The 25,545-nt window shown below is 33.6% G+C and overlaps 2 protein-coding genes across 2 annotated transcripts; both read left to right on the top strand.

Moving 5' to 3' along the window:
• Positions 1–5,135: 5,135 nt before the first annotated feature.
• Positions 5,136–11,200, top strand: LOC139816465 (probable methylmalonate-semialdehyde/malonate-semialdehyde dehydrogenase [acylating], mitochondrial). The gene is made up of 8 exons (XM_071783973.1): positions 5,136–5,268; positions 7,133–7,202; positions 7,911–8,110; positions 8,448–8,526; positions 8,831–9,198; positions 9,467–9,895; positions 10,222–10,500; positions 10,863–11,200. The coding sequence occupies exons 1-8, from the start codon at positions 5,236–5,238 to the stop codon at positions 10,962–10,964; spliced, it is 1,560 nt and encodes a 519-aa protein (XP_071640074.1). The 5' UTR covers positions 5,136–5,235; the 3' UTR covers positions 10,965–11,200.
• Positions 11,201–11,821: 621 nt separating this feature from the next.
• LOC139816466 (uncharacterized) lies at positions 11,822–25,072 on the top strand. The gene is made up of 4 exons (XM_071783974.1): positions 11,822–11,989; positions 15,034–15,486; positions 15,996–16,405; positions 19,324–25,072. The coding sequence occupies exons 2-4, from the start codon at positions 15,045–15,047 to the stop codon at positions 19,534–19,536; spliced, it is 1,065 nt and encodes a 354-aa protein (XP_071640075.1). The 5' UTR covers positions 11,822–11,989; positions 15,034–15,044; the 3' UTR covers positions 19,537–25,072.
• The last annotated feature ends 473 nt before the right edge of the window (positions 25,073–25,545 follow it).

Genomic DNA, 25,545 nt, shown 5'->3' with positions numbered 1-25,545 from the left:
CTTGTCGGCGCAACCCACGTATACGTTATTCGATCGCACACGTGCGTACGTACGTGATTTCTAATCTAATCGCGCGGCGAGGAATACGTTGATATGAATTATAAATACTCGCACACAAACGTGGGTGACCCGTGTAAAATACATACACAAGCCATGAACTCGCGTGTACGTGAGGGTCCCTAACTGTCTCGGAAAAGGGAAGAAAAAAAAACTTTCTACTTTGTCTAGGATAGGTGACGAACTTTCACGTCTGTCTCTTTATGGGATCGTCCTAGAATCGAAACCTTTCTAAGCTCGAAACCTTTATTTCGTTCGTGAGTTGTTTGTGCGGTCGACAGTCTCTTAACACCGAAATCGAGAATGTTCCGATCCGTTCGTAATGTTTTTCACTCGTTTCTCAATGTCTCAATCGAGCAATCGGCCAGAATAATGATCACAAGTCATGAATAAAAATACATAAAAATAAGATTGTGCATATTGTGCCATCTCGTACAAATATTCTAATACATTTAACATTTTCCATAAAATGTAACTACGTTTTTCTGTGAGATATTCTTGTCTCTTTTTCTTTAATCTGACGCGTAAAAAGTGTCCAAAATAATTGCGATATTTTGATATTAATAAAGTGTTTTATTTATTTTTCAATTATACTACTGTGACTCCACGCGTGCTATAATTTTATCGTGAATATATTTGCAAGCGTAATAATTTAATTTGCATTTCGCCGTTAATTACTACACGAGTATGCTCGAAAGAAAAAGTAATGAGAAGTTTAATGCAAGAAAATGCATATAAATAATTTTATCAATTTTTCGAGAACGAGAATTATGAAGCACGAACGTTAATCTTGAAACTTTATTTCGTCCGCCGATCTCGATACACGATTTCACTCAAATCGGACACGTAGCTCTATTTTACAAGTAGACGTAGGCGTATATGTAAAGTAGTGGATATATGAGCCAAGGAGGAAATGCTATTAGATGGCAACAGCGCCAACCTTGCGTTGCACCAATTTGTATTTCTGCTCTTTTTCCGTTACTAATTAACATAATCGCTGCAACGTTAATAGCACGTTAATAATGCACGTTAATATTGCACGTTTTTACATAATTAAGAATATGATTTCTATTTCTTTTAACGTAGACGAATTTACATTTATCTCTCTGCCATTTATGCATGTATTTTGATCTTACTTTAATTATTTAATATCTTATTATATTGTTTTTAATTATTTTGTTTAAACAAATAGCATATCTTTTTGCGAAAGCGTAATAACTTAATTATAACAAAACAACTTTCTATTTACTATCATTTTTAATTTTGACGTAAAGCAAAACTTTTTTACTTAAATCATTAACAAAGATCATACAAAACTAATTTTTTTTCACTGTAGGTATTACGTTATACTGAAAATCTTATTGACTGTTATAAATACTGTACATCTTAATATCTAACGCGTGAGAAAAACTTCTAACTTTGGCCTTCATGTAGAATGAATAGCGCGCGCGCGCGCGCTACACACACACACACACACACACAAATAGATATTGTTTTAATTCACAAAACAGTAATAATTCGAAGGCTGTTTAATTTGCAAAGTGGTTTGCATCGTACGACTAACTTAATATATTCAGCGTGTTACAAAACAGCGTTACGATATCCCTTGCCAGGCTGATAACATAATCTTTATACAACTCAGCTCAGGAAACTCTCGTAGGCAAGTAGAGAGAAGTAGATGCGTTAGCAACCATCGTATCTTTTCAGTATGAATATGAATGTTCGTTAAAATACGTTCTATCCATGCAAATACTTGCTATGGTTAAAAGATCCTTTGCCAATCTTCCTATTCACTATCTTATTTCTTATTCTTACATGAGAATTGTACAAAATAAAGTTTAAGCGATATCTTTCGTTGCGATAAAAACAATCCGATAAAAACAATTTATCTTAATTATCTTAATTATTATCTCATGTAGGTAAATATAAATATAAATATATATAATACGTAAAAGTATTAGGATTTCAAGTGTCGGGCACAAAAAAGATTGCAAACGTATATAAATTTATTTATCTAAATTATCAGCCGTTGTTATCAGCGATAACGATAGATCTCTTAAAAGATCTTGTCCAAAAGAATTATTGTTTTCTATCGTGTAGAGAATTATTATAAAAATACTTTCGCCGAAGATAATAAAATTCATACAGAGTAGAAATATTTCAAATTTATAAATCAATACATTCTGCACGATGCATATACATCGCTCGCAGCCACACGGAACTAATCGTGAGAACATCGTTAAAAAAGATTAACGTGATGCATGATAAACAAATTGTTATTCCGACAATATTCAATTTGATGAAGTAGCTTGATTAGAAGAACTCTGGGTTCGGCATCATTCTCGCGCAAAGCGAAACGCAATAATGACGCGTGGAAAACAACCGTGTATGTGCCGTTTCGCTCGCGGCGATTGGCGCCGAAGAGATTATCGTCGCCGTTATGTCACACGCGACCTGACAGGCCGACTCCCGTTTACGAGAAACACATATTTCGTCAATGCTTTTCACTTTTTATTATTCCACCGACAGCTGCGAACTACGACGAACGGAACGTGCATTCGAAATCGTCGTTTCGGAGCAGGAAGCATAGCGATTCTAGCTTTGTATACACACGATTATCTCGTATTACGATCTATAAGTTACGGTGATCAGGCATTCAGTGGCAATTCAATATGTAATTAATTGCGAGTGATCGTTCGTGCATAAAACAAGGCTTTCGATCGCTTGAGAAAAACTATAGATTTCATTGAAGATATACAATTATAACTTTCTTCGTGGCCAGAGTTTAATGAGTAATTTGTACAGAGTTTCACACATGTTTCGTTTTCCTTCTTTAAAATTCTATCTGAGTGAAAGAATAATAACAGATATTTTACATCTCTTCTTCATACATTCTTACATAATCTGCCGCTGTTTAGAACTAATCTTTGCTAACGTATGATCGTTAATAATATTTTAATTTATTTAAATTTTTATTACATAATTATTATATATTTAATTATTATTATATACGTCTATATTATATTTTAACATCTACAATTTTCTCGTCAAATATCCGTGTAAATTTATAACATGAATCTTTCAGAGATTGTTATTTTAAATAAATTAAATATGATTTTAAATGAATGAAATACTTGTTTTAAATAAGTTAAATAATAAACTTAATTAAATAATTGGCGCACATTGTAAATGTTAAAATTTGTTATTGGTAATATAGTATCAAGTTTGAAGCCCTTAATAATAATAATAATTATAAAAACGCAACTTTCAAGATTGTGCGGAAGCTCTAGAAATTCAAACAAACGTTTCTGCGGAATTAGAAAAGAGTTCTAGAAAAGAAATTTAGAAAGTTGACGTCGCTGAGTTCAATATATTGTCGTCTGATTTATAATGTCTAATAACAAGTTCTACCACTAAATTATAATTATTGCTAACGAGAAGCGTACGGTTTGTTTGTGTTTCCGAGCTGGGTTTCCAAGGCATTTCACTTTCCTTGCACACCATACCGCATGATCTAGAAATCGCGCGTAAATGTGTGCAAGTAGACAGTCGGTCGTGCGGACTGTCTACTTTAGCATAACGGGGTAGGACTCCGCATTGCCTCCGATGATTGTCCGCCAATCAAGTCCCATATAATCACATGACGTGTGCGACCGGCAATCGTTAGCTTGGCTTTTGCCTTCAATGCTCTACGCACGCACTGCCGATCGCGGAATTTGAATGTGCACAAAAAATACTGTTTATAACATTTTTGCTTCAGACTTGATCAGTCATCCTGACATACGAGTCTCGAAACTCTTCGCGAAAAATTTCTTCTAGCATGCAGGAAACGAAATATCACGAGTATTTAAATCTTGCGAGGTCTGTATAAATATCTTATTTCTGCAATCTTTTTATGGCAGTCTTTTTAAAGATATTTTAATAGTAAATCTTGTTGATCACGCACGAGGACGCTTGTATAATTTATGTAATACATTCTATAATACATAAATATATTGTATAATTTTTTTATTTAATATACATATAACCGCAGCATGTAAAATATCGCCTTTTAAAAATTAATTAATAATATAAATTTAATTGCTAGTGCTATTTCAGTATTTTGCTAAGGATTTCATAAGTATTGAATATAATTCTATGATGTATCATAATTAATAAAATATTAAAATCTTATAAAAACTATTAAATTTTAAAAAATGTATTATAAAATCTTAAACAAAATATTAAATTTTTTTTTCTAATCGTAATATTTTTATAATTTATACATCCTTGTTTATATGAAATATTAAAACTGAATTAATCATGGTTTGAGTCTAATTGCACATTTTTAAACATACGTCTGAAATTACGAATAAATTAAAGCGTACATTATAAAGCGTATAGCGAAATGAAATTATATTTATTGTTAAAAATTTAATTAGCTGTCCAATGTAACATTGTAGCGACATCTGAGGCACTGAAAGTCCAGCAATGTGTCTACTTCGTGCAGACATTGCCATCAAGTTTCCAACAGTTGGTCTTTAGGTATTTACCGTTTTATCCGGTAAAGGTAACACTTAAAGTAAGTCATACTTAGACTTGTGTTAATTATTTCCAATATTTTTAAATATAATCAACTAAAACTATGTGCAGAAAATTAATATATTTTTAATTTTTTTAAATTTTGTAAATGAGTTTTTAATAACAATCTTTTTAGAAAAATATTTCTAACAAATGATTTTCTTCTTCTCAAATACCAGCACTTTTTTCCTTTCAATATCAGCACTTTTTGAATATATTTAAATTCTGTACATCAAACTACGCATTTTCAAATGTATTTTAAAATAGAAGCATCTCAAAATTGTTATTGGTATATCCATCATATCTAATTGAGAAATCTACAATAATAATGAATACGTCATTGCTGCCGACTTTTTGTTAAATAAAATTCAGTATAAGATCGCATTATAAAATAATTGTTACGTCGATAGCTCTTAGCCATCTATCTTCCTTTACGCGATTCGAGTCGTTAGGTTCGACTCATCGCTGCAGAGGCATCGATCGTGGGAGACGTTCTAAACAAACATGTATTATCTTATCAGAAAACATCGTGTGCCACGTCGGTTGAATGTAAGGTCATTTTTTCCACACGAATCATTCAGTTCCAAGCCGCTCGTGTCGAACGTGTTAACCGAAAGCATGACGCTCCTCGCGAGAATCGTCAAGTGTGAGGTACGAAAATATACGTCGCCGTCGCGCTCGGTACGCTGACTGTCATTTTCCACGCTCTTTGAAAATTCGTTGCCCCGCAGCTGCAGCTGCAAGCTGCATTTGAACGTATTCATGCAGGAAATCGGACCATCTAGTGGATATCCGACGAACTGCGAAAGCTCCACGTTAAAGCGCGAAAATCGATCTGCAAATTGTTGTTCGTGCTCCGACGATATTTTTTTCACCGCTTCTGTAAATCCCCAAATGGCTACTTTTATATTCGCATCAGCGAATATTGAGTGCTTCCGATATATTAATATGAATATTTTTAGGAACTGTGAAGTGATATTTGTCTTTATTTATTACCCTCTGCTTTGCCCTCTGTTGTGTTAATAATTTATTATATCCTTTTTTAAGTAATATTTTTATACTTTGTGCAAAGTTTTTAATTATTAATTAATAAAATCCGAAGAGTGACATGAAATAGATTGTTGGTTTATTTTCTAAAAATTTATATTAATGAGAAAATACCTTGGCCTCTATTACGCTTGCGATCTTTGAATAAGAAATGAATTAATCTGTATGCCAGATGCTAATTTATTAATGATATGTCACTAACAGCATTATAATGTGTTCGTTGCATGTTTATACTATAATTTTCGAAAGTAAATCTTTGACGAAACAAAAATTATTATAGATATATTAAATTCACTTGTAAAACAATAAATATTGTGTAATAATTTTTAATTAATTTGTAAATATACGTGTTTTTTATTAAATGCTCTATTCTGTAAAAAAAAAATCTTCGTGTGTGGTAGAACTAAATTTAAACTTAGCTCCTGCAAATGTTATCTAAATGAGCGAGTACGCTTATCAGCAACTTACGACCACGCAATTGAGACATCTGTAATCCGATAACCCAGACAAATATATTGGAATAGGGAATATTGATAAAATATATTTGTGCATTGTTAAAATTGTATCATTTTAGAAGTTCCAATTTATTCGAGTTTTTGATAAATATAATTGTTTTTGTTTTCGAAAAATTATATATTCTCTCGTTTATTTTAGATATATCATATCTGATATCTATAAAATCTAAACAAGATAAATTATTTGTTCTTTTCAATTATTTTGTTTAATTAAAATAAAATATATTGTCAGAATCGATTTAAAGATGCAAAATCTTTGGGATGCATCAGTGCATTAATCAAATTTACGAAGTGACAATCGTCTGACCAATTGATCCTCAGACTATGACGTTTGTAAGGAGAAAAACACCATTACTAATTTCTGTCGCAATAGAGCTTCTCAACTTCGTGTAGTATGTGCAAACGACGAAACAGTGCCGGCAAAAGTGAACCGTCATATATTTATTGACTTGAAAGCAGCACTATCATGTTTTGCCTATAACTTAAAGATATTCATATAGTTCGAGTGACGCAGCTTTACTCACTTACCAATGCATATTGATTGTACAATTGTGCAATCGGTAAATAAAATTGCAGAATGAAACGTTTCACAAATTCTCACGTTTATGAATAAAATAAAGGATATTTAATATGAAATAATAAATATTCATTTAATAGATTAATATCTATATTTCATATTAACTATTAAATACGTACATATTTCACATGCACATTAGCTTTCAAAGTACAATATATTATACATTATTAAATAAAAGTTTTGTTAATTACAAGTAATTTAATGGACAGCAATTAATTTAAATCGCATTTGATTGAAACAATATTATTCGTTATTAATTTCTCTAAATTAATTTCTAACAATACGTGTTATTATATAGGTATATTACGGAAAAATGATTTAAACAAAAATACGAGATATAATATTTTTTGTACCAATTAGTATAAAAATATTCCAGACACGCTTAACCAGATCCTACAGCAATGCCGCCCCGACAGTTAAAATGTACATCGATGGACAATTCATAGGTAATTATCGTTATATAATTATAAAGATTCATTACTTTTTATTTGTATTTCTCTTAATTTATTTTATAAATACAGAAGAAGTTTTCCGCTTAAAGTGCTTATTTTCCTATACTATAAAATATTATTATCTATATGCTTTTTCACACGCTTTTCTGTACAAAAAATAATAAGATCTTCCCTTCAGGAATTTTAATCGATAAATTTTAAACATATTTTTCTATATATTGACAATGTATCGACATATTTGGAGTAAAATGCAGTTTAAATATTTATAACAAAGTGCATCGCGAACATGACAGACGTACGAGAAAATATTCATACTTCTGATACTATGTAGGATAAGTTGAAGATGATATTTACACGTATCCTCAAGCAAAATGCACTTTACGTTATTACAATATGATGTTTACATTCATTTTTCCGAGGATATGTGTCCATCTATTGCATAGATTATTTATAAAAAGTAGATATCAAGAAGAATACATTTTTAATGAGAAATACGAATTGTCAATAACTTTACATTAATTAGATATTAATTAAATAACGTCGTTTCTTGTCAGGTTAATAATAAATACATTGGTAAATTGCAATATTTACTACACAGAAATTTATAATTACACATTAATTAATGAGAGCATTTTAAATAATTTTAATAATACAATTTACATATAAATCACATCAATCTATAAATCGAAACTCTTTTTCCAGAGTCAAAGGCCACGGAGTTCACGGATGTCCACGATCCAGCGACGAATCAATTGTTATGCCGCACTCCAAAATGCACGAGGAACGAGATGGAGAGTGCGGTACAGAGTGCACGGAAGGCATACGAGAGCTGGCGGCACACCAGCGTGCTAACGAGACAAAATTTGATGCTAAGATATCAGGCTCTCATCCGCGAACACTCGGTCAGTTTATCAATTCTAAATTCTAAGACCTTAAAACTTCAAGGTATTTTACTAATTAATTACGTTGGAATATTACGTTGGAAAAGTAGAGAAAGAGGTGAAAGAGAGGTGATGACACGTCGTATATTCGGATTAAAAGTGATTAACGAGCGATGATTAACGAGGCGAAGTTACTGACACTTATAGACAGACATCAACAGCGCGAACTATCGCTACTAGGCAATTCCAATTAGCGTTGTGTGGGCATCGTAGCAAATATTTTATGCTACAGTGTCATCATATCTTCATTTCTTATTCGTTTTTATCTCATTCTTACGTGTTACTCATCTGTTCGCAGAAAGATATTGCGGCGAATCTCGTGAAAGAAAATGGAAAGACTATGGCTGACGCGGAGGGAGATGTGCTTCGAGGTCTTCGTAAGTATATCGTGTCAAACTGTGATATAAATTATCATGTACATCAGGCAATGCTCTAATTTATTATTTAACTCGACGTTTTTTAATGATTTAATCAAAATTGTTGAATAAAAATATAAAAGATGTTAAATAAATATGAAAGAAATTACCCTGATATGCACGAATATTATTTTAATTCTAATTAAAAGAAATGGGTCGACCAAAATTATGCAAAATGTAATCATAATAATTTAAAATTGTAATCACGATTAATATTCAATGAACGATACTGCGTGGATATCGATTGATTTTTAATTAACGGCAGAGGTCGTCGATGCGTGCACGTCGATCCCGATGCTGCAAATGGGCGAATCCACGGCCAATATCGCCACGGACATGGACATCATTTCGTACAAAGTACCTCTCGGTATTACCGCATCCATTTGTCCCTTCAACTTCCCCGCTATGATACCGCTCTGGTCGTTTCCGATATCGGTCGCGTGCGGGAACGCCGCTATCCTGAAGCCGTCTGAACGGGTACCAGGTGCGTCCATGATCCTCGCTGAACTCTTCACGAAAGCCGGTGCACCAGCTGGCCTTCTGAATGTAATACACGGCCAACATGCAGCTGTAGACTTCATCTGCGAGCATCCCGACATCAAGGCTGTCTCGTTCGTCGGTTCCGATCAGGCGGTAAGCGAAGATGAAAAACGAGATCAAGAATCGAAATTGTGTTCTGTGTTATCACTGCAATCGCAAAATTGAGCCTTTTCTTCTTTTGCTTTTATCCTCTAAAAATATTATTTTTATCAGACGTTGTCTATTTTGGTTAAAATATATTTTTTGTGTGTAAAGTTTGCGGTAAAAACATTTCTAGTTAAAATAAGCTGTAATGAGGCAATATCATAATATGGATAATAATAAATCAATAATGAATAATAATAAATTCTTCAATTTTCAGGGCAAGTATATTTACAAGCAGAGCAGCGCGCACGGCAAAAGGGTACAGTGCAACATGGGCGCTAAGAATCATTGCGTCGTTCTGCCAGACGCGAATAAGAACAAAACGTTGTCGCAAATCGCCGGGGCGGCTTTCGGCGCCGCCGGGCAGCGATGCATGGCGCTCTCGGTGGCCATTTTCGTGGGCAAATCCAAGGAATGGATACCCGAACTAGTAAAGGCGGCGAAGAAGTTGAAGGTAAACGCCGGTCACGTGCCCGGCACGGATCTGGGACCTGTTATATCGCCGCAAGCGAAGCAGAGGATCAGAGAGCTGGTCGAATCCGGCGTTAAAGACGGCGCGAAATTGGATCTCGACGGAAGAGATATCGTTGTGCCCGGCTACGAAAACGGGAATTTCGTCGGACCCACAGTGTTAACTGACGTTAAGGTACAATAGCTGTGCTAGTTCAGAAATTGATCAAGCTCAAGCTTTAAATAAAATAAATTAATAAAACTTAAGCTTTTAAATCGTTGTGAATTAAAAAATCAACTAGGAACTTTTTGAGAAAAGCCTGTTCACCCAAATAAAAACCGAAAATTAAATTATTCTTCATATAGCTGGTACGAGAGTTTTATCCATGAAATTATCTTATTTAAGATTCATAAGATTTAGAGTCTGTGCTGTATTTTAATTAACGTTATATTTTAATTTAACACTGCATGGTTATATTCCACTTTATTTATATCACAGTCTGCTTGATATGCACGTTACAGCCTACGATGAAGTGTTACACGGAAGAAATATTCGGACCCGTTTTATCGTGCATGTTCGCCGACACCACCGACGAGGCCATCGACATCATCAATAAAAATCCTTACGGCAATGGCACGGCAATTTTCACGACAAATGGGGCGACAGCCAGGGCATTCGTAAACAGAATCGAAGCCGGCCAAGTCGGAATTAATGTTCCCATACCCGTTCCTCTACCGATGTTCAGTTTCACTGGTAACAAGGGTTCCTTCCTCGGCGATATGCACTTTTATGGCAAATACGTGAGTACATGCAACTTCGCGGGTCTTTATTTTGACGAATCAGGTCTATTTATCAAAATAAATCATATACTTATAATTCTTAAAAATAATTTTCTAATTACAATTAGTTACTGAAACTAACTGAAACGTATCAAAAGTAATAAAAATAGTTAAAAGTGATAAAAATATCCCATTTTTAATTGGAATTGTTGTCTTTGATAAATAATTGCATTATTATCGTATATACTATATATACGTATACTATTTATAGTACGACAGAAAATAATAATAATTGAGTAGAATTTTTGTGAACAAATAATAGACATATAACATAACAATAATATATTGTAGTAACAAGAGCTCTTTGATTAATCTTATTTTAGGGAGTAAATTTCCACACGCAAACGAAGACAATAACACAGCTATGGAGATCCAGTGATGCTACCGATATCGCGTCGTCGACGGCGATGCCTACTATGCAATGAGACTGTAATTACGTGTGATTTTATGATATAACAAAAGTTCACTCAACTTCACTGTGTTCTTAAATTTCATGAGTAAGAACGTAAAAAGCTTAATTCCGTGATTCGTCACGCAATTATAAACAATGTCTTCCATTGTTGTGTACAAATCTGTTTCTGTAAATGTTGAGCATATTTTTATGGCCTAGATAGACTACATATATTTTTTATACCACAATAAAATGTAGTACAAATATCAATTCTTTATTTATGCCCTAAAAATAAAAATTTGATTGCATTAATTACAAGGAGCTATATATATTATATATATTAAAAATTAAATAAAGAATTTACATGACGTTATATTTGTAGAATATATTCTAATTATTATTGAAGAAATGTATCTCTCGCAAATAAAATTGATTCTTTGCAACAATATTACTGCTAAAATCATAAAAAATATTAACAATTAAGCGCAACCATCAAAAAATTAATTTGCTATATAGTGCTCTTAAACGTTCATGCTGGTGAACATTTAGTCATTTAATAAGCTGCAGTAAGCCATAATAAATTCCCAATTTTCAACTAAAATCTCTTTATCAGGCGATGCAATAATTCGTAAAATAGCAAACAGCAAACGCGGAACTGTTTTCCTATCGATTAGCCCCCGCTTAGTAACAACCGCGCGTGAGCGAAGCCGCGGGCGAAAATACGCCTAAAATTCGATGGCATAAGCGCCGAAAGAAGTTCACGGTCGACACCTTCTGATTCGTCCTTGAACCCTTGGCCCGGCCCGCACGAACCCGCGCGCGGACATCCGTCTCTCGGCGAGAGATATTCGAACCAACTTCCGGCAGTCGGGAGCGATGCCGCGATGTACGCGCCGACGCGCGCACCCCGTCGTCGTCGTCGAGCCGCATCTGCGCATTTTCCAGCTGAGTTTCCCTCACAGGCGAGGTTCTGCCTGTCCCGGATTGTCGTGTATTCGCCGACACACCAGGCCGGCAGGGAAATCAAGAGAGAACCCTCGACTATACCGTTCACATATCGTGAGTACACCGATACACTTGTGATCGCGTTCCCGGCGTATAGCTTTCCTTCTCCCCCGTTTTCGCTTCCTTCGCGAGGATCAGCTTTATATTCGGCAGACGCGTCGAGAATAATTTATCTGTCTTCCGAGAGAGGCTATTGATGTTTTATCGAATTTGTGCACGATTAAACATTCGGCCTGCAGCAACGCTAGGAAATGTTAATGGCTTGAAAATATTGAGCGTTGACCGCCGGTCTCCTTCGTTCGTCACAAGGCTCAATAACTCTTCGGTGATTTTTTTTAAACAAGCCACCGTCGGTGTCGGCACCGGTTAAGTGGAGTGTAATTGACCGTTTTGGCTCTAATTTCCGGCATGTCGTGTTTATGCGCCAGGCGTGTACTTCATCGTGGCATTAATAGCGCTGACTGCGAGGGTGCTTGTTTCTATAATTAATTATATTAAAAAGTAAAATTTAAATATGTGTGGTGTTAAAAGAACTCTTTAATTAGAAATCATATCTCTTTAATTAGAAATCATATTTAATTTTGTATTTATATTTATATTTATCTTGTTACAAATTATTATATTATTACTTTTATATTATTATCTTTTTTAATATTAAACAATCGACGCTTTTTTGTCAAAGAATTATTCAATAAATACCTGTAAAAGAGAAATGCCTACAAATGCTCGTATTTTGCAAAGTTATTTATTTTTAATTATGCATATTAAGCGCTCATTAATTAGAGGTATTAATCGCAAATATTTCAGTTTTCAAATATTTAACTTTTAACATCTTCGAATGTTGATATGCTTTTGAACAATGCGGCTTTTAAATGTCAAGAGCTTTTTGTGTGAGCTAATTCAAATACTGTCCATTTCCGCGCTATGCTTATTTATATTTTAATTAAACATTGTTTCATGATTGAAGTTCATAAGCGACCTGTCGACTTTATTGCGAATTCAAAACTCGTCTTTGATAGCAAGTATTGCGGGAATGGGAATATTAATTTTTTTATAACAAAATTTTAAAACTGTCTTTAGATACAGAAAAGTAGTTCTATTTCTAATACTGTTCAATTTATTTCATTCATGTTAACTATATAAGTTATTATTACGCTAAAAATCGACTTAAAAAAACATATATTTATGATAATTTTATAAAATTCTTGTAAAGCAATCTAACAAAAGAAACGTTGTTTGCAAATGTTCAATATCATTTCTCTGTCAATTCTTCATTTCTATCTCTCCATAATATCTTTCCTTTCTTATGAGATACCTATTTAATGAAATAGTTTGTTATGCAAGAAGAAAAATATCGCCTTAATGTAGAGCCGGTGTTAATTAAAGTTTTTAATATATTCATTAACTCTTCACTGTTTCGAGAAAGTTGTAAACTCGATACTAATTGAGTCTTATTATTTTGCAAACAGTCTTAAGATAAAAAACATGATGTAATCACTAGCGAGTTTGGCTCACGCGAATACGTAAATTTATTGCCTTTCCTTCGCTTTACACAATGAGATTTTTTTCTGACAGCTTGAGTAATTACGTGTGAAATGGAAACGGGATGCCAGCTAACTCAATGTTAGAGCAGCCGATTGTAGAATAGAAGATCTCTTCTCTGGGTTCAAAATTCCTGGATTTGCTATCTCGTATATACGACACTAAGGGCCAATTTCACCAACGTCGGTTTAATTTAGAAAATATTCCACACTCAGATACAAACAAATCCTATAAGATATGTATTTTCATGGAAACGATTATAAAACTGGAAAATTTGTTTCTGTTGTTTTTAAGTAGTTTTTTTTTATTATCAATTTCTTATATATTTAAAAGTCTCCTATTGTACAAAATATTGTATCTAAAATTGACATTCTGCGTTGTAGTGCCGTTTAAACGTCACGTTTAGTGATGTTTCATTATTTGGTGCATTTATATAAAATTTATATAAAACTTACATTTAATATATCCATAAAACTTTTTGTAGTGACGTTCAGCCACGATTTAATTCCTATGTAACTGAGAGAATAAACAAATTATGCTATTTGTCCTCTCTTGGAAACAGAAACTTTGAATTAATAACAACAATAAAGTTTTAATAATAAATGCGGTTTTTCTGAGTAAATATTAGGATTAGACAAGGGACTTACCAATTTCTTTCTATAAAAATTGCAATTATAACGAAACTAGTTTGGCCCATTCAGGGTTATATATAACATCGTTCTTTTTTACAAAATTTTTTTTATTGCACCGTAACGCTTTAGTGAAAGACGAATTACTTATTTTGCGCGTTACATATATTTTTGTCTCCTATGAAATCCCGTGAAAATCTCTATTTCTATCGTGATGTATTTTATAATTAATTTTTTATGAAATAAATGCCAAAATTATATCAATTCTAAAATGGATCTTAAATCTGAATAAATACAAAATAGTCAAATAATATCTGTGCAAACAAACTGATTGTCATGAAAATATAGATATGATGTGATAACTTTATTATATGTGTGCTGTGTTACTGAATGTTATTGCATTGAATTTAGTATCCTGTAAAAACAAGTCGATAAATTGCTACGATGCACGATGGTAAATAATTTATTGCATAATACCGGACGATTTATACAAACAAAATAATTGCTACTTATTTTATTACAAAATTGATTTCATATAAATATTATTCAATAAACATTGAATTTATTTAATAGGTTTATTTTATAAATTTTTACTTATGAGCCCGTTAAATAATTTTCCAGAAAAACTGTATTGTTCAAATACACTTTAAATTTGCAATAAAATTTTTCATATAAAATTTATATTTGATTTAATTTCCGTTTCCAGGATATAAATTCAATTGAAAAGCTGTAAATTGTTGACTTATTCTTCCCCGCTATTGTTCTTCAATAAAACTGAACATTCCGATTACAGTTCAGAATCCCGTGCTGAATAGTCGCGCTCGTGAAAATAAATACGAGAGGCCATTCGGCTGACAGAACCATATATTTCCGGCTGGCTGAGAGGATCGCCGCCGTGTATCTCTAACAAGATCTCCATTCCGACAGGTTGAATAATTATGTACAAAACGGTGCGGAAAGGCGATGCCAGTCTGCAGTACACGATACTGCCGCAGACGGATCAGTTCTCGTCCGGCGGATTCCCGCAGGCTTCCGGCAAGCCTCGGCCGAGGATCATCAAGTACACGATGGCCACTATAATGGTGCTGATCGTACTGTCTTGCGTGGCCACGCCGTTCCTGTTGAATCAGAATTACGATCACAACCTCGTCAGCACGATACGAGCGCTTAGCCGAGCAGAGCCGGTCAGGAACACACCGAGAAACCAAACAAAGAACGTCAGCGAGGATAAGAACAGAGGCAGGATCTCGACCACGACGACATCGGCGACCGAGGTCACAAGGAGGAAAGACCTCGAAGATGGCACGACTTCCTTTAATGTAATTCTCCGGGGTGAGGAAGAGGAGGAGGAGGCTATGGTTGATGACGCCACGTTAGCAGGTATTATCTTGCTTGAATTTTCCAGGAAGACGATGCAGAAAATTATACTTCACAGAAATAATAAGGTTTTCAATATTTCGTTTGTAAATGATAACAGAAAAGTCGCGGTAATGTTTCATGTTATTTTTTTTTTTTTATTAAATAATATGTGCCACGTTTTTATAAAATAAATTTTATTTGCTATTCTAAACTAAAATATTATATTTAAAGTAATATTATATTACAGAATAATATTTTCTCTTCTTTGTCTAAAAGTTCTTTCTGTTCTTTGTCCGCTTAAATTAAGATGAGCATTATGAGATCGAGCACGAAATTTAATTTCCCCTTGTAAAATACTTCGGAGTGCCGCGATAAAACATACAAACGATGAGCGTAAAATAAGATTCCAGCTTTACATAAATATTGGAGCCGTAATATAATTCGTCGAGACGCTCTGTTATCAGTTTTCCAACTAAGCCGACGTTATTGTCGACTACGTATATTAGGTACAGACAATTCTCTCTTTTCAGACACGCCGGAATTCAGTACACAAGGGATCTCGAGCCTGGAAACGTCGACGAGGGACCGTCAAATGGCAACGACTTCCGTTCTACCGTCGATTTTTTCGGCGTCGTCGACGACAACGTCGAAGGCGTCCACGAGCGGCACGACGGAGGACACGAAAACGTTGAGCACGCCGAAAAAGCCGAAAATGCCGCGGGTGACCCTGAAGCTGCGAGAGAACGAGACCATACCGCAGATGTACGTGAAGGCGGGGATAGCCTCCTACAAGAAGGGTAACATCACCACCAGCGTCCTCGCGCCCCGTCTGAGTCTCGAGGGTTTGATATTCAAAACGCCGGAAGGCACGATAAAACCCTGGCCCCAGAAGTGGTTCTTCGGCGAGCCCTCCGATTCCGACGTCAAGTGGAAAGTGTTTGTAAGTGCTCGTATTTCTCGATCGAAACGCTCGTACGTTCTCCGGGAATTGCGTTCAAGGGGGATCTGGAGTGTCCTGCATTTTGATAGAGTGCATCGATCACGCGAATCACCTATATGTAAAAATTGCTAACTCGTCATTTTCTCGCACGTCTTGCTTTTCCCTTATTTCAGAATTATTTTCTTAGACAAGCTTTTCTTTCCGCATGTTTTACAGTTTCGCATATTTTACTGATTATTTTTATTGTACTTTGGTAAGACCCTTTGAATGTTGCTCATTCGACGTTCTCTTCTGTCTTATATATATTTATGTAATACATATATAATTATATATATAATTCTTACTTATCGTAAAAGCACTTTGAAAAAGGAGAAGAGAGAGAAAGAAATTTTAAGTTTTACTCTTTAAACAAGCATCTCAAGATTTTTTAATTTAATCCCATTAGGAGTTTCTACATTTTAAAACTCATCTCATTACCGCCGTTATTACACTTTAGAAAAAAGCAAAATTTTACAGGATGATTTTATATATCTCCGACTTGATCTGCAAGATATATTATATCGTTTCCGCGCATACACATTTTTCTTATATTTTCGAATTTAGCGATTCGAAATTTTTCGTCCTGTATAAATATTGATCGCGTTGCACCAAAGATATCTAAAACTGAAACTCTGTCCGATCGATAGGCAGAGCATGTTCGTGAATCTAAAAGCGGACGAGGAATTGCTCGGAGCCTTTATTTATCCCGCATGTTTCCCATCGGGACAGCGGTGGTACTTTTACTTCCTTCTCGGAAGATTGCAACATGTTACGTATTTATAACGATTTCCGCGAAATGTCTCGTGATATCGCATCCTATTATATTTTTTTAATATAAATACATAGAATGTATATTTCTCTCCCTGTTGCTTCCATTCTTTTTTATCTCCTGCAACAAGAAGATTTTCGCGCAAATGAAGTTACAAAAGAGGAAAAAGTCGCTCTTTCTTAAAACATCGACCTCGCTGGGCAATCAATATAAAAGCCGCGTGTTCTCCCTAGAGCCGATAAAGCTTACCTGAGAATGCTTGCGCTGCACTTAAAGATTTTGCGCAGACTACACGAACGTCATTAGAAGAAAAAAGCAATCGCGCAAAATACGTTATGCGTTTATAAAAGGTTTGGAGTCGCAGTTTCGTTTAAAATTTTATCGTAGTAATTTTACTACGATAAAAAGAGGTAAAGTTTCCGCTTTAGCTGAAACGACACATTTTACAACCAATAAAAATTCGTCTACTGAAAAGATAAATTTCCTATTAAAAAGTCAACAAGCGACAAGAGAGAGAGAAACCGTTTACTCGACATTTTCGCCGAAATATTTTCACCAAATATTTTCACGTGCTCAACAACTTTTGCATGTTTCAGGCCTTTTGCTTTTTCGTTACATATTTAAGCGGACTTATCGAGCTAACAGCTGCTCGCCAAGTAAAATCCTTTTGCTTTATCCAATTTTCATAAATTGTGTACAACACATATAGTACCGCGCTCCATTTTACAACGCGTCTCGTGCAGAATGCCTTTTACCGACGGAATGCTTAATTTACCGTGGAATTGAAAATACCAGTCATGATACACAAGGGGATTAATAGGATCTTGAGTACCTACTAATTCATACATTTACCGGTATACCCGACTTGTAGTAGTTATATCAGATGCAGTGGCGTCTGCCGGTTTGTATTTTGCATATTAAGCGGTAACTGGGGTAACAGAGAGTAGCAACATTTTCTGATGAATATTCATTTTTTGGTGGTTAAGGAAACAGTGTGGATTATATATCGCGGTGTTATACGAGCGACACATTGGTGAAGCTGATCGCAAAATCATTCGCGAGCTTTTTAATTTGAAAAATGCAGTAGAAAAGACAATAAATACATGATATAAAGTTTACAATATCCTTGAGAAGTAAAAAGCATTATATTCTCAAGAAAAGAAAAATTTATTTTATTCGATACAGAATTATATTATTTCTGCTTATACAGCTATACGAATGTGTCTTAAAAAATTATATTTTAGAGATATTTTAGAGATTATTATTTTATTATTTTATATATTTTCTCCATTTCCTTTCAATTTAGTGAATTGATCACGAGCATTTATATGTTATACATAACGCGTAATAGCTTACTACATGTCTCGATCGAAATATTAAATCAAATTCCGCGAACGACGGACGCAAATAGCTGTACAGACGGAGGCTCAGTGGTATTAAACGGAACACTATCGTGAATTCCGTGCATTACGGGGTGCACAAATCAGAATTTCAAGCAGGTTATTGCGCCGATGGCCAACGGGAGCCGGCGAAAACGTATTATCGTGCACGCAAAGCCGTAGACCGACGTTTGACCTAATAGTAAATTAAAGCACCCGGTGAACAATCGATCGAAAGAATGCTTATTTATTTAACAATATTTGTCAACACCAAAATGGCTAAGATATTATCTAAAAAAGCGATTTAACAATTTTAGTAGAATAAGGCATGATTTTCTTTATTACTTCACAGTGACTTTGGATTTCTTAAATAGATGTAGTTTTTCTTAACATTTTATTTTAGTTCTGAGATTTGTACATCTATTTTATATAAATTTCACACATATACGTATTGCTGATTAAACTAACATTGCTTTTAATATTAATTGTGCGTTAATTCGCCATAAAGAATAACGTTTATGTAAAAACGAGGAAAGAACATTTAATATACGATATATTTCATCTCAGCTGAATGAAAATGTTTCGTGTAATAAAAATTAATAGAAACATGAGAAAGTATAAGAAAGAGAAGTGCATGATTTAATACTCCTTAACTTATCGCACAATAAATTAAATACGTCGTATATTAAAGATATTACCGTTCAAGTGACCTCGCTTCATTGAATTTACAGACCGTGAATCACATGTCGATGGTAACAGTTTACTCAATCTTCGGAGGAATGTGCGCAACGGCATGTGGCCTAATCGCCCTGACGATTCACGTGCAGCGTAGTGCACGTAAAACGCTCAGACGTGCAGGGCAGAACGTCGAGGAGCCGGAGGTCGAGGAGCACGAGTCGACCCTGCTGGGCGCGGAGAGCCAAGAGACCGAGGAAAAGGAGTAAATCCCGGCGACGAGCACGACGCACCCGGTACATAGCGCGCGTAAGACTTGCCTATTTTTACAAACACACACACGCGTCGGTTAGACTTAGACGTCTTCCACATCGAAAGATAGAAGATCGTTAGACGCGGGCAAGGAAGATATACGAGACAGATTTTTTTACAACGTAGCCAGCTGTAGAGAATTCGCGACACGAATGCGCGAACAACGTGATTGGTCCCGCCTGAGATGAGGATTTGCACGAGATTCATTTTCCGCGAGATCGCTCGCTGCGTTGCTCTGTTACGCCGATAGGTTTTATCTTTCTTATCTGCCACGGCAGATTTTTTTAATGAGGGCTTCTTACAAGCAGAGAAACAATCATGTTGTACAATCATTCTTAACATCATGTTTTCGTTTGAGTGTCAGGTTTACATGCTCATTAATAAATTAGTGACGGACCACTTATACATTTGTTGCAACTGTGATGTACAGTTCCACTAGCGACATGATCATAACGATGTATCGATATGACATTAATCTTCCGATAATCGAGCTGATCGTAAAAAAAAAGTTGTATAAGGAAAGTTTTGTTGATTACTACTTTAAGTTTGCGATGAGGATCGGCAGGCTTTACAAACCCGCCGATGACGGGCGCACAATATTGTGTATATGCCATGCTGACAAAATATATATATATATATATATATATAAATATATACAGAGAAAAAATACGTATCTCACTGGCAAGTTAAGGAGACCAAAATTTATAAACTATTTAAAAAAACAGTAAAACAAAACTGTTTTGTACTCTTTTTATAAATTTCTTTAAAAGTTCCTACGAAATTAAAAATTTGATAAAAGCTAAAGAAGTATTCTAAAAACATAAATGACATCTTTAAAATTCTAATTAGTTCTAATTCTAATCTGCAGATTTCGACGCACGCTCTCCTGCGCAAAAAAGAGGTGCAAAAGTTAAAAATAATTTTACATAATAATAAAGTATACAGCCGAAAAATAGGTTAAAATTAATCAAGGGATTTAGGAGAAAAAAATTTTCAACCTTTGTAACGCGCAATAGCATGAGAAAGTAAATGTTAAAAATGAACGTGCCGTGATTAGAATCAAGATGTTATCGATAAATAACTTTAGAGTCCGAAAGAGATGTCTCCTTAATTCGGCCACCTATATTTGCTAAACTTTCTATAACGTACACGATATACGTATATAAATACACGATATACGATTATAAGGTATTATATGTGTGTCATCGACTTTTCTAGAATCTCGAAAAAAAAAGCGAAAAGTGCTTTTTAACTTTCTGACGCCAGTCGAATTCTATCTGCGTACAAAAGTAGCCGTACTGCCAGCTACAATAAAGGGCCCGCTTTCCAGCCCCGTTTAATTAAAAGTGATGTTTGACGAACGTGCTATCAGGAACATCGTTTAATCGATATCCACACGCCGTTTACTCAGTGATATCTGTCGCACGGAGAAACGTAATACCATATTTTGCAAAATATGACGAGCAGATCGCTGATATTGCATCGGAAGTATGCCAGAAATATTTGCGTGACAGAAATATTGAATTAATCCGAACCTTGCGCGGTAACTGGAAGTTTAATTATAGGCAGCTTCACCAATGTATTGTTTCGATAAAATGATATTTATGTAAAAACATACAGAATCGTTTCATGAAAATGATACATATCTTCCTATAAATTATATCTTTCACGGGGAAAGCTAAACAAAAATTGTGTCAAAATTGAGATTGACTTGGATATACATTATGATTGTTGACGTCGTCATGAGAAAAGTACATCGCAAAGTATTATATACTTAAGAATGCAATGTGTCTAAAATAAATGGACATCTCTAAAGTAAAACTTTAGTTTAGAAGCTGTAACCTTTTGACTTATATAATATTTTACGATCGCTTTTACATGATTTTAAGATCTAAAAATGATACTTTTGTTAAATTACTTTTCGTTTTACTGGTGTAAAAACAAGTGTATTAGTTTATTCGTATTATCATATATTGCGTAAAATTGTTAATTGTGATTCTTTAATTATGCAATTTGATATTTGACAATAATTGCGCTTGACAAATTTCAAAATAATTAATTGTTTTTTTTTTTTAGTGTAAATTTTTAGCCACTGTCAAGCGATCTAGGACGATGCGCAAAACGATATACTCAATATTAACTATTCGAGCTTTAGCCAAGAATATTCCGCAAGATTGATTCCAAGAGTCAGTGTTGCTATTTTATTTTATTCGAGGTAAAGCGCTCAAGATAAAATCGTGACGATAACTCGATAAAGAGACACCGCTTGTGCAAGTTACTATTTGTAAAATCCGTTTTATTAGTATATAATTTCTATTATGCGCAACACGAGTCTCATCTATTTTAGTTCTTATATATTCCATACTTTACAATATTTATCTCGTAGTTTCGTTATTTCAAACGGGGTGAAACTTACATTAATATGCAATTTACTTATTGTAAAATATTCAAATAGCTAAATATTATTATATAAATAATTTAAAAAATCAGTTTGAATTGTCTGCAAAAATCTCATGATGAATTAAAAAGAGGCGGCTGGTTACATGTTACATCAATATATATTTAAATCTAGAAATTATTACACTTTATCCAGAAATTATTCATGCGCAAAATTCATACCTATTTATTTATAAAAATAATCAGCAATGCAACATACAAAAAAATAGATATAATTGTTTCTTAAAGATTAAAAATCTGTATTTTCTTATTGTCGATGAATTAAACAAAATAATTTAATGAAAAATAGATGCTGCAAAATAATTTGCGAAGAATTTAATTATATTCATATTGCTACATAAATTTTATTCAATATTTTCGAGCCAAAGGTGAAAAACTGTAGCTATATAATCTTAGACTAAGCGATCTGATGGAATCCATTTAATTTCACATATATCGCATGCAGTTCACGTAATCAATCAATAATTAAAATCGAATTCACAATATCATTGTTATAAATCCATCTAGAGATACCTATGAGAAACGCAAGTACAATAAAGTATATTATCATATTCGTTTAGATTGCATACATGCTTTGTAATAATGAATCACTCGTCATATTATAATCAGCGAAAAAAAACTTTATCATAAAGCGTATTTAGTTTAACATCATATAAGATTTTTGACAAAATTCGTGTTTATTATTTGTAATTAAGAAGCGACTATAGAGTAACTTCAATCTTTGATCGATCTTACTTCCAATTATACCTCGACATATTTATTTATAATAATCTCTCGGTATTCAGTAGATTTTATTTATTTATGTAAATATTAATTGCTCGTAACAAATATTATATTAATGCTTGTAAGTGATAGTTATTTATATTTATAAGTTACATTAATTTATATTAATCTTTTACATTAGAATCCATTGCACAACTCACCTTTGGCTTCACAAATTTTACCACATTTCTTCTAAAATATTTCATTGAATGGAATTAATACAATACTGATTTATAATAAAATTACGCATATTATATATTGGTTTTTGTTTTAAAATTTTGAAATAAAAAATCTCTTTTAACTTATTGAATAATTTTGGACAATTTAAAAATGTAATAATTTGTAAAATACGAATTGTAAACTTTTTGTAAACGATAAAATGTCAATGATATGAAAACGTAATTGAATTTCAGATATTTGTAAATTTAGCACTGAATATCGAGGAATTATATTTAATTCGACATAGCGATTCTGCAGTAAAATTCGTGAATAAATTATAATCATTATATTGCAAATGGATAAGAGAGCAGGGGAAATCCGGTGACCATCTGTATGGAATATTTAAAAAGTAGTTAAGAATATAAAATTTGAACCGTATACTAATTAACTATTCGTGATTTTTCGTATATTAAGCTCTTATAGTATTTATTCAAACACGACTGCGAAATTCGTTGGAGGCACTTTGAGAGGCTTATAGTTTGTGAAATTATTTATAAGGCCTCTAATGGACAATTAAAGAGAGAAGAAAAAAATAAACTCACAACAGGATAGAGACAAGAATACTTTTCCGTCACGTGTTTACTTGAATGTGATAGGTCGGTTTTTAGAAAAGTTGTTTGAGGACTTATGAGAGAGGACTATCGCTCAAATCAATAATTTTCTGAGACCTTCGCCGTTTCGTGAAAATTGCGTGAAACAAGTGAAAGTGGAAAAGAAAAGGAAAAGTCATTCTAGAATCGACTGCGCGATTTTCGAGAGACGGACGTCCCGAAGACTCCGTGTCGACAAACAGCAGTATGCACTAGTAGAGCATATATACAAAAAAAAATGATGTTCGATGCGTTTTCGAAAGAAATAAGGGTTTCATAAGTGACACAATAGCGCTGTAGCTGAAGAGAAAGACGGTTATAGTTTCTATTTTGAAGATTATATTTTTTTAACTTTATTAATTTTTGACTTCCACGTATATATACATGTATAAATAAATATAAATATATATAAATATCTTATATATATAAATATATTATAAATATGATGGAACTGTAATGGACTACTGTATATACATATATACACGCATATTTTAAACAAAACCGTGTAGCGCATAAAATTGAGACGCTTTAATTTGTCGATACTATAATTGAAAGATTAGAAGAAACGATCACAAAATATTAAAAAAATAATTCATAAATTATAAAAGCACAAAACATTCAAACAATATTTTATAGATAAAGCTGTAAAAAATTATGTTTTAATTAGTGGCCACATAATTAATTAATTAACTCAAGACTCTTCTTGAGTTAATTGAGAAATAATTTTCTATGAAAGCATAAATATTTGCCGAATTTAACAGAGCTTTGCCCTGAAATGCTATATTTACCTAATGTATGATGAGCCTGATTCGGAAATCAATACAATAATAATGTGCGCTTTCTAGGATATAATCCTATCAAATAATTACATATGTATACTTATTTGCATATAAGATTGTTTATAAGACCGAGGATGTATTAGATTATTATATAACGATCCATATTGGATCCGCGCTGCACGGCCTATTTGCATTAGCTAGCTTAGGATAGGCCAAAAACAATTTCGTGTATATGTATATATATTATAAACATTGTATGTGCGTAGACTCGAAGTGTCTGCTAAGGATATGGCGGATAATATAATCATCCTCAGGATTTTGAAACAATTATCGTGATAGCGGTAACTGAATTTTATTTGTTAGAAGAAATAGAAAATTGATACACACGCGCGTGTCTTTGCACGCATTCGAATATATTTCTATGCATAGTTATCAAAGCAAAATGTGATTTTCCGCGATGCGGATAACCATCGATCCACTCGAGCCTCACATATGTGCTAAATCTCTGCCATAATCCTGTTGGACGCCTCGATCCTACACGTATGTCTCGACAATCACGATGCGGCTTACCGATCGTGGTCCGTTTATTATTGAGAATTGAATTGTTAATTGAAGTTGGAAATGGACTAGAGCTCACGCCTAATTAGGGCCTATTAAATGTATACAAATAAAATATTGAGAAACAATTCCACAGTGTTCACGTTAAAACACAATTTCCACAGTGATTAATTTCACTCTTTAAAAAAGTAAACAATTTACGCAATTTATCAAAAATTGCGCAACTATTTTACAATCTTGTTTGTAAGGTAGTTCGCTCAATGATTCTGAAGTATACTCAATTGAAATTTACACCATTAATCTACAGATATCCACAGAACTGAATATATAAGTACATTATAAAACGGGATAATTAAATTACTACAAAAAAAAACGAAACATCGATGTTTTGATCAATAATAATTGCATCTCCTTATTTTTGTATTTTCATCCCCCAATCAAGCTATAGCAGAGTCTGTCTATGCTTTCTATTTATTGTTAGAATTTTTCTTCTTTCTGTTCCTCAGAGCGCAGACATATGTCTGCATTTTAAAAACACAAGGGAAGAAAGATATAAAAAAGAAAAATATCTAACGTTAATTGATAATTAAGAAAAAAAAAC

Source organism: Temnothorax longispinosus, chromosome 7 (genome assembly GCF_030848805.1).
Source record: "Temnothorax longispinosus isolate EJ_2023e chromosome 7, Tlon_JGU_v1, whole genome shotgun sequence".
Lineage (NCBI taxonomy): Eukaryota > Metazoa > Arthropoda > Insecta > Hymenoptera > Formicidae > Temnothorax > Temnothorax longispinosus.
Note: the sequence above shows the minus strand (reverse complement) of the source record. Positions and strands in the feature narration are given on the sequence as shown.

Bases quoted from the DNA above. Each gene is read 5' to 3' on its own strand.
- LOC139816465 (XM_071783973.1), top strand. From the start codon at position 5,236: ATGACGCTCCTCGCGAGAATCGTCAAGTGTGAG. The intron at 8,111-8,447 runs GTCAGTTTATCA...ATCTGTTCGCAG, and splicing joins CTCTCATCCGCGAACACTCG to AAAGATATTGCGGCGAATCT. The intron at 8,527-8,830 runs GTAAGTATATCG...AATTAACGGCAG, and splicing joins AGATGTGCTTCGAGGTCTTC to AGGTCGTCGATGCGTGCACG.
- LOC139816466 (XM_071783974.1), top strand. From the start codon at position 15,045: ATGTACAAAACGGTGCGGAAAGGCGATGCCAGTCTGCAGTACACGATA. The intron at 15,487-15,995 runs GTATTATCTTGC...CTCTCTTTTCAG, and splicing joins TGATGACGCCACGTTAGCAG to ACACGCCGGAATTCAGTACA. The intron at 16,406-19,323 runs GTAAGTGCTCGT...TTGAATTTACAG, and splicing joins ACGTCAAGTGGAAAGTGTTT to ACCGTGAATCACATGTCGAT.